The 16,317-nt window shown below is 46.3% G+C and overlaps 1 protein-coding gene across 1 annotated transcript in view; it reads right to left on the bottom strand.

Annotated features, from left to right (window-relative positions):
* EXO5 (exonuclease 5) overlaps positions 1-14,916 on the bottom strand; it is a 60,352-nt gene extending 45,436 nt beyond the window's left edge. The window contains exons 1-2 of the mRNA XM_077294398.1: positions 14,714-14,916; positions 6,557-6,620 (exon numbers count right to left, since the gene is read on the bottom strand). Coding sequence (XP_077150513.1) covers positions 6,557-6,620; positions 14,714-14,855 — 206 coding nt within the window. The 5' untranslated portion in view covers positions 14,856-14,916. The remainder of the gene's footprint in view (positions 1-6,556; positions 6,621-14,713) is intronic.
* Between the last annotated feature and the right edge of the window lie 1,401 nt (positions 14,917-16,317).

The raw sequence follows: 16,317 nt of genomic DNA, 5'->3' as shown, positions 1-16,317 counted from the left end.
AAAATTTGTTTTCCAATTTGTCCTGAGTACGCTGATACCCCATATGTGGGGGGGAACCACTGTTTGGGCGCATGACAGAGCTCGGAAGGGAAGGAGCACCATTTGGAATGCAGACTTAAATGGATTGGTCAGCAGCCGTCACGTTGCATTTGCAGAGCCCCTGATGTACCCAAACAGCACAAACCCCCCACAAGTGACCCCATATTGGAAACTAGACCTCCCAAGGAACTTATCTAGATGTGTTTTGAGAACTTTGAACCCCCAAGTGTTTCACTAAAGTTTATAGCGCAAAGCCGTGAAAATAAAAATTCTTTTTTTTTTTTCACAAAAATGATTTTTTAGCCCCCAGTTTTGTATTTTCACAAGGGTAACAGGATAAATTAGACCCCAAAAGTTGTTGTCCAATTTGTCCTGAGTACGCTGATACCCCATATGTCGGGGGGAACCACTGTTTGGGCGCATGACAGAGCTCGGAAGGGAAGGAGCGCCATTTGGAATGCAGCCTTAAATGGATTGGTCTGCAGGCGTCACGTTGCATTTGCAGAGCCCCTGATGTACCCAAACAGTACAAACCCCCCACAAGTGACCCCATATTGGAAACTAGACCCCCCAAGGAACTTATCTAGATGTGTTGTGAGAACTTTGAACCCCCAAGTGTTTCACTACAGTTTATAATGCAGAGCCGTGAAAATAAAACATCTTTTTTTTCCCCACAAAAATGATTTTTAGCCCCCCAAATTTTTATTTTCCTAAGGATAACAAGAGAACTTGGACCCCAGAAGTTGTTGTTCAATTTGTCCCGAGTACGCTGATAACACATATGTTGGGGTAAACCCCTTTTTGGGCGCACGGGAGAGCTCGGAAGGGAAGGAGCACTGTTTTACTTTTTCAACGCAGAATTGGCTGGAATTGAGATTGGACGCCATGTCGCGCTTGGAGAGCCCCTGATGTGCCTGGACAGTGGAAACCCCCCAATTCTACCTGAAACCCTAACCCAAACACACCCCTAACCCTAATCCCAACGGTAACCCTAACCACACCCCTAGCCCTGACACACCCATAATTCTAATCCCAACCCTAATCCAAACGTAAATGTAATCCAAACCCTAACCCTAACTTTAGCCCCAACCCTAACTTTAGCCCCAACCCTAACTTTACCTCCAACCCTAGCCCTAACCCTAAACGTGACTGAAATACGTGGCACTGAAATACGTGGCACTGAAATACGTGGCACTGAAATACGTGGCACTGAAATACGTGGCACTGAAATACGTGGCACTGAAATACGTGATACGTGGCACTTAAATACGTGGCACTGAAACACGTGGCACTGAAATACGTGGCACTGAAATACGTGGCACTGAAATACGTGGCACTGAAATACGTGGCACTTAAATAAGTGGCACTGAAATATGTGATATGTGGCACTTAAATACGTGGCACTGAAATACGTGGCACTGAAATACGTGGCACTGAAATACGTGGCACTGAAATACGTGGCACTGAAATACGTGGCACTGAAATACGTGATACGTGGCACTTAAATACGTGGCACTGAAACACGTGGCACTGAAATACGTGGCACTGAAATATGTGGCACTGAAATACGTGGCACTGAAATACGTGGCACTGAAATACGTGGCACTGAAATATGTGATATGTGGCACTGAAATACGTGGCACTGAAATACGTGGCACTGAAATACGTGGCACTGAAATATGTGATACGTGGCACTTAAATACGTGGCACTGAAACACGTGGCACTGAAATACGTGATACGTGGCACTGAAATACGTGGCACTGAAATACGTGGCACTGAAATACGTGCAACTGAAATACGTGGTACTAAAATATGTGGCACTGAAATACGTGATACGTGGCACTGAAATACGTGGCACTGAAACACGTGGCACTGAAATACGTGATACGTGGCACTGAAATACATGGCACTGAAATACGTGGCACTGAAATACGTGGCACTGAAATACGTGGCACTGAAATACGTGGCACTATGACTGTCAGAAAATGTTCATTAAACGGTTAGGGGTGAGGTTAGGGGTAGAGTTAGGGTTAGGGTTTGGATCCCTTTATCACCTTGATGGTGGTGGGTGGCTTTTCAGTGTGTTTTCTGTTTTTTTCGATAAAAATGCATGCGTTTTTAACGCAAACAAACGCATGTGCTTAAAAACGCAAGAAAATACTGCAGGTTGTATTTCTGAAAATGAACGCATGCAAAAAAAAACCGCATGCGTTTGAAAACGCGACCAAACGCGTACAAAAAAACCGCATGCGTTTTCAATGTTAAATATAGGGAAAAAACGCATGCGTTTTTTTGTGCAAAAAACGCTGCAGACAAAAACGCAAGTGTGAAACCAGCGACGCTTTTTATAGCAAAAAAGTTTTTGCGTCTCCACATTTTGAGACCTATAATTTTTCCACATTTGCTCCATAGAGTCATGTGAGGTCTTGTTTTTTGCGGGACGAGTTGACGTTTTTATTGGTAACATTTTCGGACACGTGACCGTTTTTGATCGCTTTTTATTCCGATTTTTGTGAGGCAGAATGACCAAAAACCTGCTATTCATGAATTTCTTTTGGGAGAGGCGTTTATACCGTTCCGGGTTTGGTAAAATTGATAAAGCAGTTTTATTCGTCGGGTCAGTATGATTACAGCGATACCTCATTTATATCATTTTTTTTATGTTTTGGCGCTTTTATACGATAAAAACTATTTTATAGAAAAAATAATTATTTTGGTATCGCTTTATTCTCAGGACTATAACTTTTTTATTTTTTTGCTGATGATGCTGTATGGCGGCTTGTTTTTTGCGGGACAAGATGACGTTTTCAGCGGTACCATGGATATTTATATCAGTCTTTTTGATCGCGTGTTATTCCACTTTTTGTTCGGCGGTATGGTAATAAAGCGTTGTTTTTTGCCTCGTTTTTTTTTTTTTTTTCTTACGGTGTTTACTGAAGGGGTTAACTAGTGTGGCAGTTTTATAGGTTGGGTCGTTACGGACGTGGCGATACTAAATATGTGTACTTTTATTGTTTTTTTTTTTTAATTTAGATAAAGAAATGTATTTATGGGAATAATATATTTTTTTTTTTTTCATTATTTTGGAATATTTTTTTTTATTTTTTTTTTACACATTTGGAAATTTTTTTTTTTACTTTTTTACTTTGCCCCAGGGGGGGACAATACAGATCGGTGATCTGCCAGTTTGCATAGCACTCTGACAGATCACCGATCTGCGAGAAGTACAGGCTGCTTCACAGTGCCTGCTCTGAGCAGGCGTCTGTGAAGCCACCTCCCTCCCTGCAGGACCCGGATCCGCGGCCATCTTGGATCCGGGTCTGGAGCAGGCAGGGAGGGAGGTAAGACCCTCGCAGCAACGCGATCACATCGCGTTGCTGCGGGGGGCTCAGGGAAGCCCGCAGGGAGCCCTCTCCCTGCGCGATGCTTCCCTGCATCGCCGGCACATCGCGATCATGTTTGATCGCGGTGTGCCGGGGGTTAATGTGCCGGGGGCGGTCCGTGACCGCTCCTGGCACATAGTGCCGGATGTCAGCTGCGATATGCAGCCGACACCCGGCCGCGATCGGCCGCGCTCCCCCCGTGAGCGCGGCCGATCGGCTATGACGTACTATCCCGTCGGCGGTCATACGGGCCCACCCCACCTCGACGGGATAGTACGTCAAATGTCGGGAAGGGGTTAAAAGGGAAACCAAATGGATGGTTTGCCTTGATACGGTGGCCCCCAAAGGCCTTAACGAGGCATTGAGCTTCAAATCCTTTGTTTAAGTGGTAGGCGCAAATTTTAATTTGTTGTGTTGTGTGTTTGATTTTAACTTGGTTTTTTTTTATCCCGTTTCTAGTCACACTGCATGACTATGTACTGGGGCTTATATATTGTTTGGATCCTCTGGTGTAATCCATGCATCCAAGGCGGTTTCTGTTTAGAATTATCGGATGGACCCGTGACTCATCACAAGAGAAGACTTTGGACCAATGGCAGCGGAACGCTTTTGATCCAGCATAAGGACAGATGATTTTCTGTAACTTTTCTATTACTGCCTATATAATATTGTTGCATGCGTTATGAGTATGTACTGTGTAGTGTATTTGCTTATTACAGTTTACCGCAGCCTTGGGGGCTCTTGTAGATTTTTAGGTGGGACTATCGTAAGGACTGATAATCCGGTATAATAGATTGCTTTGGATCGATTATCTCTCTATATTATGGTCCAGCTTGAGTACAGATCCTTTTTGGTAATATATTTGCTATGGATCTAACAATATTTGGGTGACCATCCTACTCCATTGGGAGTTGCAATCTGTTTATATCGGGTCTATTCCGTGTTACTGGCTATAATCAATTAGACCTTTTATAATAGGTCTTGGTGACCGTAATTTATGGCCTTTAGATATGTCTTTTTTCTAGCCTCAGGGCCTGCATATGATATATCCCTGCACCTTGTAGGTCCAACCGGTGGGAACCTGCACATCACCATTGTTGGTCCGCTCACCCTTTAGCCCTTCCCGTTCTGTGGTGTGTCTTATTCTCTCCTTTTTACCTTTTTATTCATCTTCCCGGCCGGAGCGCGCACCGCGCATGCGCTGCCCCGCGCGGTGGGGGGAGCGCTCTATCCTGGTGACGCGTTGCCATGGTTGCGGGTCTGGTCACCTGACCTGGCCACGTGACATGGTGACGCGCACCTTGAGCGCCGCCCTCCACGGCGCGTCGCATCATGGCGGCAGCGCGCCGGACAAGGCTGTTGGAAATCAAATCACCTTCGCTTTAGTACTTAAAGGCAATCCCGGGCGACGCTTACTTACCTCCTGATGAAGCCACCGTTGTGGTGAAACGTGCGTCGAGGTGTTCCTTACGACGGGACCAGATCCAGGCCACCATGACTGCAGGTATCATGTGTTTACCATATCTTTGGGACCACTTTTGGTAGTATTTGGGCCAGTGGGATATGTGCAATAATAGGGTTGTGGCAGCACTTTCTCAGCCGCTCCAGCACATGAGTGTAGATTTACCCTAATAGGGCTCACTACTATTGTTCATTCATATTTCTATTATTCACCCTATATAAGGGATCTATTCAGGTCCCTCTCCTGTGGTATTGCACCCTGTGTATATTGCTATTTCATGGTGCGATCTGGACCTTTTTCGGTCCTGTCGTTATGCTGCATTTCTCATTCTGCTGTTACCGGTTCATAGGTGGTTGCACCACCTGTTTTGTACTCTCTGTGATTATCTTTAGATGATTTATATTCTATGTCAGTACTATTTAAGATTTAATAAAATTTGCATTATTGGTAATTACTCCTTCTAGTGTCTCCTTTGTAGCAATTATGTGTCAGTGAAGGTATTACCCTCTTAAGGTGTTTTTTCTTTATTTTCATATGAGGTGTTCTCTATCAGTATACAGTTGCCGACCATGATACCTAGTCCCTCACTTGCCCTGCCCCTATCCCTAAGTAGGGAACTGGCAGGGGAGAGCACTGGTCCCACCGCTGCACTAATACAACACGGGGTAAGGAAATACAGACAAGGTAAAGGAAAACAACACTTAGCTTAATGCTGCAAGGCACAGCACAGCAGGAAGAAACACCAGATTCACTGGACACAGCAGTAGAACAGCAGAGATGCGAACTCTGCTTCAGGAAAATGTCCGCCGTGATCTCCATCTGCGCACGCGCGGCATCCCGCGGCCATTTTCCTGAAGCCGCGGGCAGCAGAGCGCTCCATCTGCGCACACGCGGCCACAGGAAGATGGCCGCCCCCACCGATCACCAGGGGAATAGCGCAGATCGCGCTCTTTTCCCTCCCCTGTGCAGTGGATTCTGGACTTGGGCATGCACAAACCACTACGCCACTAACGGAAAAATAAGCAAGATCTGGGGGAAGACACCACGCCCATCTGACCAGACCAGCCTGATTGACAGGCGAAAACGGCTACTTTTGTAACTTATTTCGGCAGCATAGGTGGGGAATCGGGGTCCATAAAATACACTATTGTAATGCACAGCTCAGGCCCTATTTAACAGTATTTTTATCTCATACGGAAAAATCGGGGTGACAGGTTCCCTTTAAACTGAGGCAAACCAGATCTGCCACAAATCCAAAATTGGATCGTGACATATGGATCTGGGAAGAAGGGGAGCAAAAAACAAAATCGTAAAAATGGAAAATCCCAAGATGGTGACGGATTTAACTGTTAGGGTGTTTTTTGACAACAAGAGTCATAAGAGACTGATATTAACAGATTTCCAGAATATGAATAGGATATATCACTCACAATTTTGTATAAAGGGCTCATGCCCATAGCAAAGCTATTAGCTCGAAGTGACGGTACAACATGTTATGTGTCCATAGCAAGCTGTCCCTGCATTAAGGATCAGAAGTGTGTTGTGTGCATGGAGCCCATGTGCTGATGGCACCGTGTTCTCGGATATATCTGATAAGGAGGAGTAAGCCATTGGTAGGAGCTAATGCGTATTATACCCACTGTGAATATGAATGTGATAAAATAGTCATACACTGATTCCAGACTTGGCCTTCCATCTTCTATGTTCCTCTTTTCGTCCTGTAATTGTCGGTCTCCTGGAAATGAAAATAAGATTACAGCACATTGTTATAATCTACTCCGAGAAAAATCGAAAGATCCTGCAATCTACATCATAAGTAAAGAGAACGACTAGAAATAAGTTTCCTCTCTCCAGCAGTTTCCAGCGGTCGGTTGCCCACAGCCTGAGACTGCACTACTGGGGTTTATAGGGCACTAGTAAGATCTTAAAAAACAGGTTACATACTCTAATGCGGCCATATTTCATCCTTTAGCTTTAATTTTTCATCCCTGCTTTCTAGAGGCCACGGCTTCATTATTTTTTTGTCAACATGATGACTGAATGATGACTGCCCATTCTTGCCTCATCAGTGCTCGGAGTTTATCACAATTTCTGTATTTTTGTTTGTCCACCCGCTTCTTGAGAATTGACCACAGGCTCTCAATGGGATTGAGATCTGGGGAGTTTCTTGGACATGGACTCAAAATGTTAACGTTTTGTTCACCGAGCCACTCAGTTCTCACTTTTACCTTGTGACATGGTCTCCATCATGCTGGAGAAAGCATTGATCATCACCTAGTTGCTCCTGGATCATTGGGAGAAGTTGTTCTTGCAGGATGTGTAGATCCCATCCTGTATTCTGACAGCGTTCCACTACATCTATGGCATGTTCAGTGCTATAAATGTGTGACATGGGAAGAACCCTTTATGCACGTACCCAGTGGCGCAACTAGAGTCTGATAAGGCCTTGGTGCAAGATTTGGCCCAGAAATGCCCCCTCAGTCCTGTATATATCTCTCCTCCATCCTAGCACGTATGTTCCCATTCTGGTGTATATATATATCTATTCCCCATTTTGATGCTGTTTCATAATACTCAGCTTCCCACCATGTGGCGTTCTCTTCTGAAGCCGGCAGCTGACTTCAGCGTTCAAGCTACGGGAGTGCATGAAGTCACTGCCATGGATGCCCAGTCCCGTGCACGCCGACGTCAGCTACTGGTCTCAGATTAGCCGACAGTTTGTATTGTTGTGCACGGACCTGAAGGGTCTCTGCGCTTGAATACACTTCAGTTGAATGTGCGTCCGAGGATGCACATCTAGCTGAAGTATTTGATGGGTCGGCAGGTCCCTCATCCACAGGGCCCGGCCAGAGAAGTGACCTCGGTAGATGCGCCCCTATGTGTACCTCCAAAGGTCAGACTTGTCTTTTCAATATATCCCACTGGGATCCAAGAAGTATCGTTTCTCCTTCATGGATCCCGGTCAGACGTCTCTCAATCAGCCAAACCAAACCAGATCTCCACTTTGCACTGACGAGGGGCAGTACCCCGAAACACAAGTGTCTGCAAATTGAGATTCTGGTTTGGCTATTATCCTAAGTCATGTGACAAGGCTCGTTAAAGGGTCGACATTGACTGTTAGGCTATGTGCACACGTTCAGGATATCTTGCAGAAAATTCCTGAGAAAAAACTGAAATTTTCTGCAAGAAATCTGCATGCGTTTTTGCCGCGTTTTTTTCCGGACATTTCCCAATGCATTTTATAGTGGGAAATCCACAAAAAAAACACGCAAAATTAATGAACATGCTGCGTTTTTTACCGCAATGCGTTTTTTTAGTGGAAAAAAACGCATCATGTGCACAAAACATGCGGAATTCATTCTAAATGATGGGATGCATATTGTATGCTTTTTTTTGCGGTTTTATAGCGTTTTTTATCACAAAAAAACTGCAAAAAATCAGCAACGTGTGCACACAGCCTGAGGATTGCTACTTCCAATAGGTGGCACTAGAGTTCTAGTCCTCTTCCTCTCCGAAGACACAATTTGCAATATATCCCACAAATGTTATTTCAGATTAAGATTTGTGGAATTTAGAAACCAACACCTTGGACTTTTTGTCACTTCCTACAATCCATTTCGGACTGATTTGCAGTGTAGGAAAGGCATTATCCTGCTGTCGGAGGTCTCTGCCATTAGGAAATGGGGAAAAGTAAAATCCGAGCAATGGCTCATACAGACCAGAGTATAAATTGAACGTGCTGTCAGATTGACCAGGTAACGCTCGGAGCTCGCGGACAGACACGCACAGAGCCCGCTGAGAGCACGAAGACAGCATGCGGACCCATGTTATTCAATAGTGCTGTGTTCAGATTATTGTTTTTTCTCTCGGTCCGACTGTCTGTGATGTGGTGTCGCAGCATACACTACTTTCCTGCGCATTTCGGATGAGACTCACCAACACCAGTCTATGGTTGCGTAAAAAAAACAAAACGGGTCTCAAATAAAACATCCGATCCTTAGATACATTTCTACTCTAAACATAGGAAACTGGATTCAATCATGTACATTTTTTAATTTAGATATATAAAAATAGATCAGAAAAAGATGTATAAAAAGGGACACAAGGCTGACGCATGGCGGAATGTCCACAGACTTTTCTGGATGTCATATGCTCCTCTACAGCCTGCCTATATGGCAGCACCCAAGGTTTCCTGCACCCTGGTGCCATTGATTTTGGGGATAGAAGATGCACATTTCCCCAACTACCCACGTCAGAGGCGTAGCTAGGGTTTCAACTTAGGGGGAGCTGGGGGCGAAACATCCGAGTGGGCCCCTAACCAGCTAAGCCTGATTACAACTACGGTTGCGCACTCTAATTGTGAATATAGTGGAACCTCAGAATATGACCGCGCTGTTATTGAAAATAAATCTATATAAAAAAAAGAACACTGATTTTACCGCCATATTGTGACCATATAGTGGTAGATTCCAGTTCTGCAGACCATATAAAAGATTACAGTACAGGTATGGAGGGTGAATTACAGCTGACGTTCATTCACTTTCCCGTCTTTTCCATCTGGCCCAGACCAACATGACGACTTCTCCAGCCACTACTTGTCTGCAGAGATTACAACGACACATCTGACTCCTCACATTTCCTGCACTGTCGCCATCTTTCCCCAACCTGCCGATACCCCAATTCTGAGCCACTGCTGCTGTATGTGTCTCTATTACTGCACCTACTGTGTGGTACAATAATGGCTCCTCTTATCGCCCCACATAATGCCACCATTTTTCCCCTTACATAGTTATAATGACTCCTTTGTGCACTCTAAATAGTAAAATTGCCCCCTAGAAAATATTAATGCTCTTTGTTAGTGCCCTCCACATTTTCGCGCTAGAAAGTAATAATACCCCATTTGCAACTTTGATGGTCACAATACTCTGAGTGCCCCTATAACAATAATGCTTAAGTGCCCACTTAACATTTAATAATGTCCCCTAAGTTCCCCCATGTACTGCTCCATTATACACAGTATGGTGAGCTCAAAGCTTCCCTATACACAGTATAAGGCCCCAACAACTCCCCTATACGCAGTGTGATGATCCTACAACTCCCCTATACACTGTATGATGTTCCCACTGCTCCCCTTTACACAGTCCGATGTCCCCCACAGTTCCCCTGTACACAGTGTGATGGACCCGCAACTCTCGTACAAACAGTATGATGTCCCCCACAGTTCCCCTGTACACAGTATGATGTCCCCCAGCTCCCGTACAAACAGTATGATGTCCACCACAGTTCTCCTATACACAGTATGATGGGCCCTGCAGCTCCAGTACAAACAGTATGATGTCCCCCACAGTTCCCCTGTACACAGTATGATGGGCCTGCAGCTCTCGTACACAGTATGATGTCCCCCACAGTTCCCCTATACACAGTATGATGGGCCCGCAGCTCCCGTACAAACAGTATGATGTCCTCCAAAGTTCCCCTGTACACAGTGTAATGGACCCTCAACTCTCATACAAACAGTATGATGTCCCCCACAGCTCCCCTGTACACAGTATGATGTCCCCCACAGTTCCCCTGTACACAGTATGATGGGCCCGCAGCTCCCGTACAAACAGTATGATGTCCCCACAGTTCCCCTGGACACAGTATGATGGGCCTGCAGCTCTCGTACACAGTATGATGTCCCCCACAGTTCCCCTGTACACAGTATGATGGGCCTGCAGCTCCCGAACAAACAGTGTGATGTCCCCCACAGTTCCCCTGTACACAGTATGATGGGCCCTGCAGCTCCAGTACAAACAGTATGATGTCCCCCACAGTTCCCCTGTACACAGTATGATGGGCCTGCAGCTCTCGTACACAGTATGATGTCCCCCACAGTTCCCCTATACACAGTATGATGGGCCCGCAGCTCCCGTACAAACAGTATGTCCTCCAAAGTTCCCCTGTACACAGTGTAATGGACCCTCAACTCTCATACAAACAGTATGATGTCCCCCACAGCTCCCCTGTACACAGTATGATGTCCCCCACAGTTCCCCTGTACACAGTATGATGGGCCCGCAGCTCCCGTACAAACAGTATGATGTCCCCACAGTTCCCCTGGACACAGTATGATGGGCCTGCAGCTCTCGTACACAGTATGATGTCCCCCACAGTTCCCCTGTACACAGTATGATGGGCCTGCAGCTCCCGAACAAACAGTGTGATGTCCCCCACAGTTCCCCTGTACACAGTATGATGGGCCTGCAGTTCCCGTACAAACCATATGATGTCCCCCACAGTTCCCCTGTACACAGTATGATGGGTTTGCAGCTCCCTTACACACAGTATGATGGGCCCGCAGGTCCCGTACAAACAGTATGATGTCCCCCACAGTTCCCCTGTACACAGTATGATGGGCCCACAGCTCCCTTATACACAATATGATGGGCCCACAGCTCCCTGTCATGATTTGGCAGCCTGCAGTCACAAAGTGACTGCAGACATTTATTCCAAGCCTTTATCAACTTTATAGTAATAAATTGCTTATTATTAAATTATCAAAGCACCACTCTAACAGGGTGTATATCCATAGATATACAATAGCAAGGCCGATGTTTATTAATGAACAATGTTTAATATAAAAAAAAAAATTCTGCGCCAGAGGGGGAAAGCCGACTGCCAATATTTGTAGCCTGGGAAGAGGGTAATAGCCATGGCCCATTTCCAGGCTATGAATATCAGCCCGCAGCTGGCTGCGTAGCCTTTACTGGTTATTAAAATAGGGGGACCCCCTCAAAAAATGACGTGGGGTCCCCCTATATTTTATAGCCAGAAAGGCTAAACAGACAGCTGCGGGCTGATATTCATAGCCTAGGAAGGGGCCATGGTACGATGCGCCAATACTGGCACTTAGCCCCTCTCTTCCCACTTAAGTGTAGCAGTGGCATATGGGGTAATAAGGGGTTAATGTCACCTTGCTGTTGTAATTTGACATTAAGCCCGGTTAGTAATGGAGAGGCGTCAATAAGGGTATGTGCATACATTGCGGATTTGGCTGTGGATCCGCAGCGGATTGGCCGCTGTGGATTCGCAGCAGTTTTCCATGCGGTTTACAGTACCATGTAAACCCATGGAAAACCAAATCCGCAGTGCACATGGTGCGGAAAATACAGCGGTTTATTTTCCGCAGCATGTCAATTCTTTGTGCGGATTCCGCAGCGTTTTACACCTGCTCCTCAATAGGAATCCGCAGGTGTAAAACCGCAGGTGAAATCCGCAGGTAAAACGCAGTGCGTTTTACCTGCCAATTTTTCAAAAACGGTGCAGAAAAATCTGCACACAAATCCGCAACGTGGGCACATAGCCCAAGACACCTATCCATTACTTATTCTATAGTAGTGAGTTAAAAAAAAACACAGCCAGAAAAAAAGTATTTTAATATTCTTAATTTCATCATACTTACAACCACGCCTAATTCCTGCGACGCCCTCGATCAGCTGAAAAAAATAAAATAAACCAACCGTATACTCCCTGTCCGACGCAGTCCAATTAATAACAAGTGCCCCACGACGATCTTCCCTATAGAGCTGTCACATCGGTTGATGTCACCACTCTATGTGGCCTCCAGTAACATACTGACAGAAGACAATGGCTCCTGCAGTGCATCACTGAAGAGGTTACTTTAGTTCATTCTCTCGCTTTATGGCAATGCTGTGTGGGAATTTTCCCATGCAGCTGTGCCGAACGTGACAGTATGAACTTTACTGTACTCACAGCGGCAGAGGGATACAGTGTGGAAGGATACTTTCCGTCAGTGTATCCCGGAGCCCCTGGAGAGCGGTCGCATCAGTTGATGTGGCAGCTCTCCACGGGAGATCATCGTGGGAAAATCGTATTAAATTAGATTACGTCAGACACATGGAGTATATTATAAATACATGCTTTGTTTGTCTATTTATTAGCGGACCCTTATGTATTTATGTTATCTTGAATGTGTTCATATATATTTGGACTAATATGCATATACATGGAGTATATTGTTGGCTTATTAATTTTTTTTTATAGGTGAGCGAGGGCTGTGGGGATTAGGTGTAGATGGCGAGTATGAACTATATATGTACTGTATGGTTTTTTTATATTCAACACAGACGGATGATGGGACTACTACTGTCCCATCATTGGCTAATGTGTCAATCACTGTCACTCTATGCCGCATGGGACTTGTAGTCCCATCGGACGATGCCTGCACACGCACACACACTGACACAGCCCCGCAGAGCCCCAAAGACAGTCACCGCCCACAGCGTTTCTCGCACCCACATTAGCAGCAAAACCGCAGATATTTTTTACATCTGCCGTTTTGCTGCGAATTGGCCTGACATAATGGAAGTCAATGGGTGCAGAAACAAAGCATACAGTTCCGCACAAAGAATCGACATGCTGCGCTAAAAAAAATCTGCAAGTTTTTTTTCTGCAGCATGTGCACAGCATTTTTGAATTTCCCATTGATTAACATTGTGTGCACCAACGCACTGCGGATGAGGTAATTCCGAGTGTCCAAAAACGTCGCGGAAACGCATAAAAAACGCAATGGCTGAACATACCCTTGTACTCATAAAAGACCCAGGTGGTATGTATCAAAAGCCCCTTAACCCCCCCCCCCCAATCTCCAGCCTCCCCAGACAGCAAATATTACATGTGATGGAGTACATGTAATATCATAATAATAGTAATAATAATTTTTATTTATATAGCGCCAACATATTCCGCAGCGCTTTACAAATTATAGAGCGGACTTGTACAGACAATAGACATTACAGCATAACAGAAATCACAGTTCAAAATAGATACCAGGAGGAATGAGGGCCCTGCTCGCAAGCTTACAAACTATGAGGAAAAGGGGAGACACGAGAGGTGGATGGTATCATAACAAAACACTGTAATATTCAGCCCCCAGTGCCCTGTCTCCCCTCCGCCACAACACTCCCATGGTCTCACATTCACCCCCAGTGCCCTGTCTCCCCTCCCCCACAACACTCCCATGGTCTCACATTTACACAAGTGCCCCGTCTCCCCTCCCCCACAACACCCCCATGGTCTCACATTCACCCCCAGTGCCCTGTCTCCCCTCCCCCACAACACCCCCATGGTCTCACATTCACCCCCAGTGCCCTGTCTCCCCTCCCCCACAACACCCCCATGGTCTCACATTCACCCCCAGTGCCCTGTCTCCCCTCCCCCACAACACTCCCATGGTCTCACATTTACACAAGTGCCCCGTCACCCCTCCCCCACCTCAGTGACATACCTGAATTTAGTAAACCTAGTTAGTGCCATCCCCAGTTACTGAAGGAAGACCAGGAAGTGTATAAGTGAAATGCAAGGTGGGCACTAGGACCCTGCGTCAGGTCAGACACCACCATTCACTGCAGGAGGGAGACTCTGCAGCCGGCCACTGAGCTAGCAGAGTCTCCGTCAGACGGGAGCAGACATTACACACTGCTCTGCTGCTCCTATGCTGTGTTCTAATCTGCCCCATCACAGAAGTGGCCCCGCCCTGGCTCCCGGAGGGCCCCTTCATGTGACAGTGCCGGGGGGGAGGGTTTGAGGACGGACCCCTCTGCCCCCCCAGTATTTACGCTACTACTGACAATCATTGATATCCTGGTTGTATTGCTGCACAGAGCTCCAGCCACCCTGACGGACTACTACACCGCACACTGTGACCGCAGGTGTACCACCAGCCGCAGGAGAGGAGCGCAGCGATACCTGGTCACATGACTGCGATCAGTCCGGACTTGTCCAGTCGGGAGCCTGCACCCCGCCCCCTCTAGTGACGTCACTGACCTATCTCCGCCGTATCCTGAAGCTGCAGGAGCTCGGAGTCACTGATGTCTGAGAAGGAGTCTTCATTCTCCTCACACGGTGCCCGTCCTGCAGCGTCCGTCTCTGTTACCGGGGGCGCTGTGCGGTTACCGGAGCCACTCATGATGCGCTCCCTCCTGAGTCCTGAAATGAAGACGCTACACCCGGGAGTGACGCGTGCGGGCGTGTCCGGGGTCACGTGGTGTAAACATCAGCGTGTGTTTTCATAATAGAAGAATTGTGTCTATCGGCTTCTTTCTCCAGTGGAGACACTGCTATATATACAGTGTAGACGGAGTGTACGGGGCATAGTGTGCAGGGTGTATATACAGTGTATGTATAGTGTAAGTATAGTGTATATGTACAGTGTAGACGGAGTGTACGGGGCATAGTGTGCAGGGTGTATATACAGTGTATGTATAGTGTATATAGTGTACAGGGCGGCCATATACAGTGTAAGTGTACAGTGTATGTATCTATAGTAAGTATAGTGTGTGTATATGTACATTGTATAAGTGTATAGTGTACAGGGTGTATATAGTGTGTAAGGGTGTATATGCTCAGTAATAGTGTACAGGGTATATATGTACGGTGTGTATAGTGTACAGGGTATGTATAGTAAGTATAGTGTGTGTATATGTACTTTGTATAAGTATATAGTGTACAGGGTGTATATTATTATTATTTATTGTTATAGCGCCATTTATTCCATGGCGCTTTACATGTGAGGAGGGGTATACATAATAAAAACAAGTACAATAATCTTGAACAATACAAGTCATAACTGGTACAGGAGGAGAGAGGACCCTGCCCGCGAAGGCTCACAATCTACAAGGGATGGGTGAGAATACAGTAGGTGAGGATAGAGCTGGTCGTGCAGTGGTTTGGTTGATCGGTGGTTACTGCAGGTTGTAGGCTTGTCGGAAGAGTTGGGTCTTCAGATTCTTTTTGAAGGTTTCGATGGTAGGCGAGAGTCTGATGTGTTGTGGTAGAGGGTTCTAGAGTAGGGGTGATACGCAAGAGAAATCTTGTATACGATTGTGGGAAGAGGAGATAAGAGGGGAGTAGAGAAGGAGATCTTGTGAGGATCGCAGGTTGCGTGTAGGTAAGTACCGGGAGACGAGGTCACAGATGTATGGAGGAGACAGGTTGTGGATGGCTTTGTACGTCATGGTTAGGGCTTTGTACTGGAGTCTCTGGGCAATGGGGAGCCAGTGAAGGGATTGACAGAGGGGAGAGGCCGGAGAATAGCGGGGGGGCAGGTGGATTAGTCGGGCAGCAGAGTTTAGAATAGATTGAAGGGGTGCGAGAGTGTTAGAGGGGAGGCCACAGAGCAGGAGGTTGCAGTAGTCAAGGCGAGAGATGATGAGGGCATGGACTAGGGTTTTTGTAGATTCTTGGTTGAGGAATGAACGGATTCGTGAAATATTTTTGAGTTGAAGTCGGCAGGAAGTGGAAAGGGCTTGGATGTGGTTTGAAGGAGAGATCAGTGTCAAGGATTACCCCGAGGCAGCGAGCTTGTGGGACTGGGGAGAGTGGGCAGCCATGTACTGTAATGGATAGGTTCGTTGGGGGGTCGCGTGAGA

This window comes from Ranitomeya variabilis, chromosome 3 (genome assembly GCF_051348905.1).
Source record: "Ranitomeya variabilis isolate aRanVar5 chromosome 3, aRanVar5.hap1, whole genome shotgun sequence".
Classification (NCBI taxonomy): domain Eukaryota; kingdom Metazoa; phylum Chordata; class Amphibia; order Anura; family Dendrobatidae; genus Ranitomeya; species Ranitomeya variabilis.
This window is presented reverse-complemented; position numbering and strand designations above follow the sequence as displayed.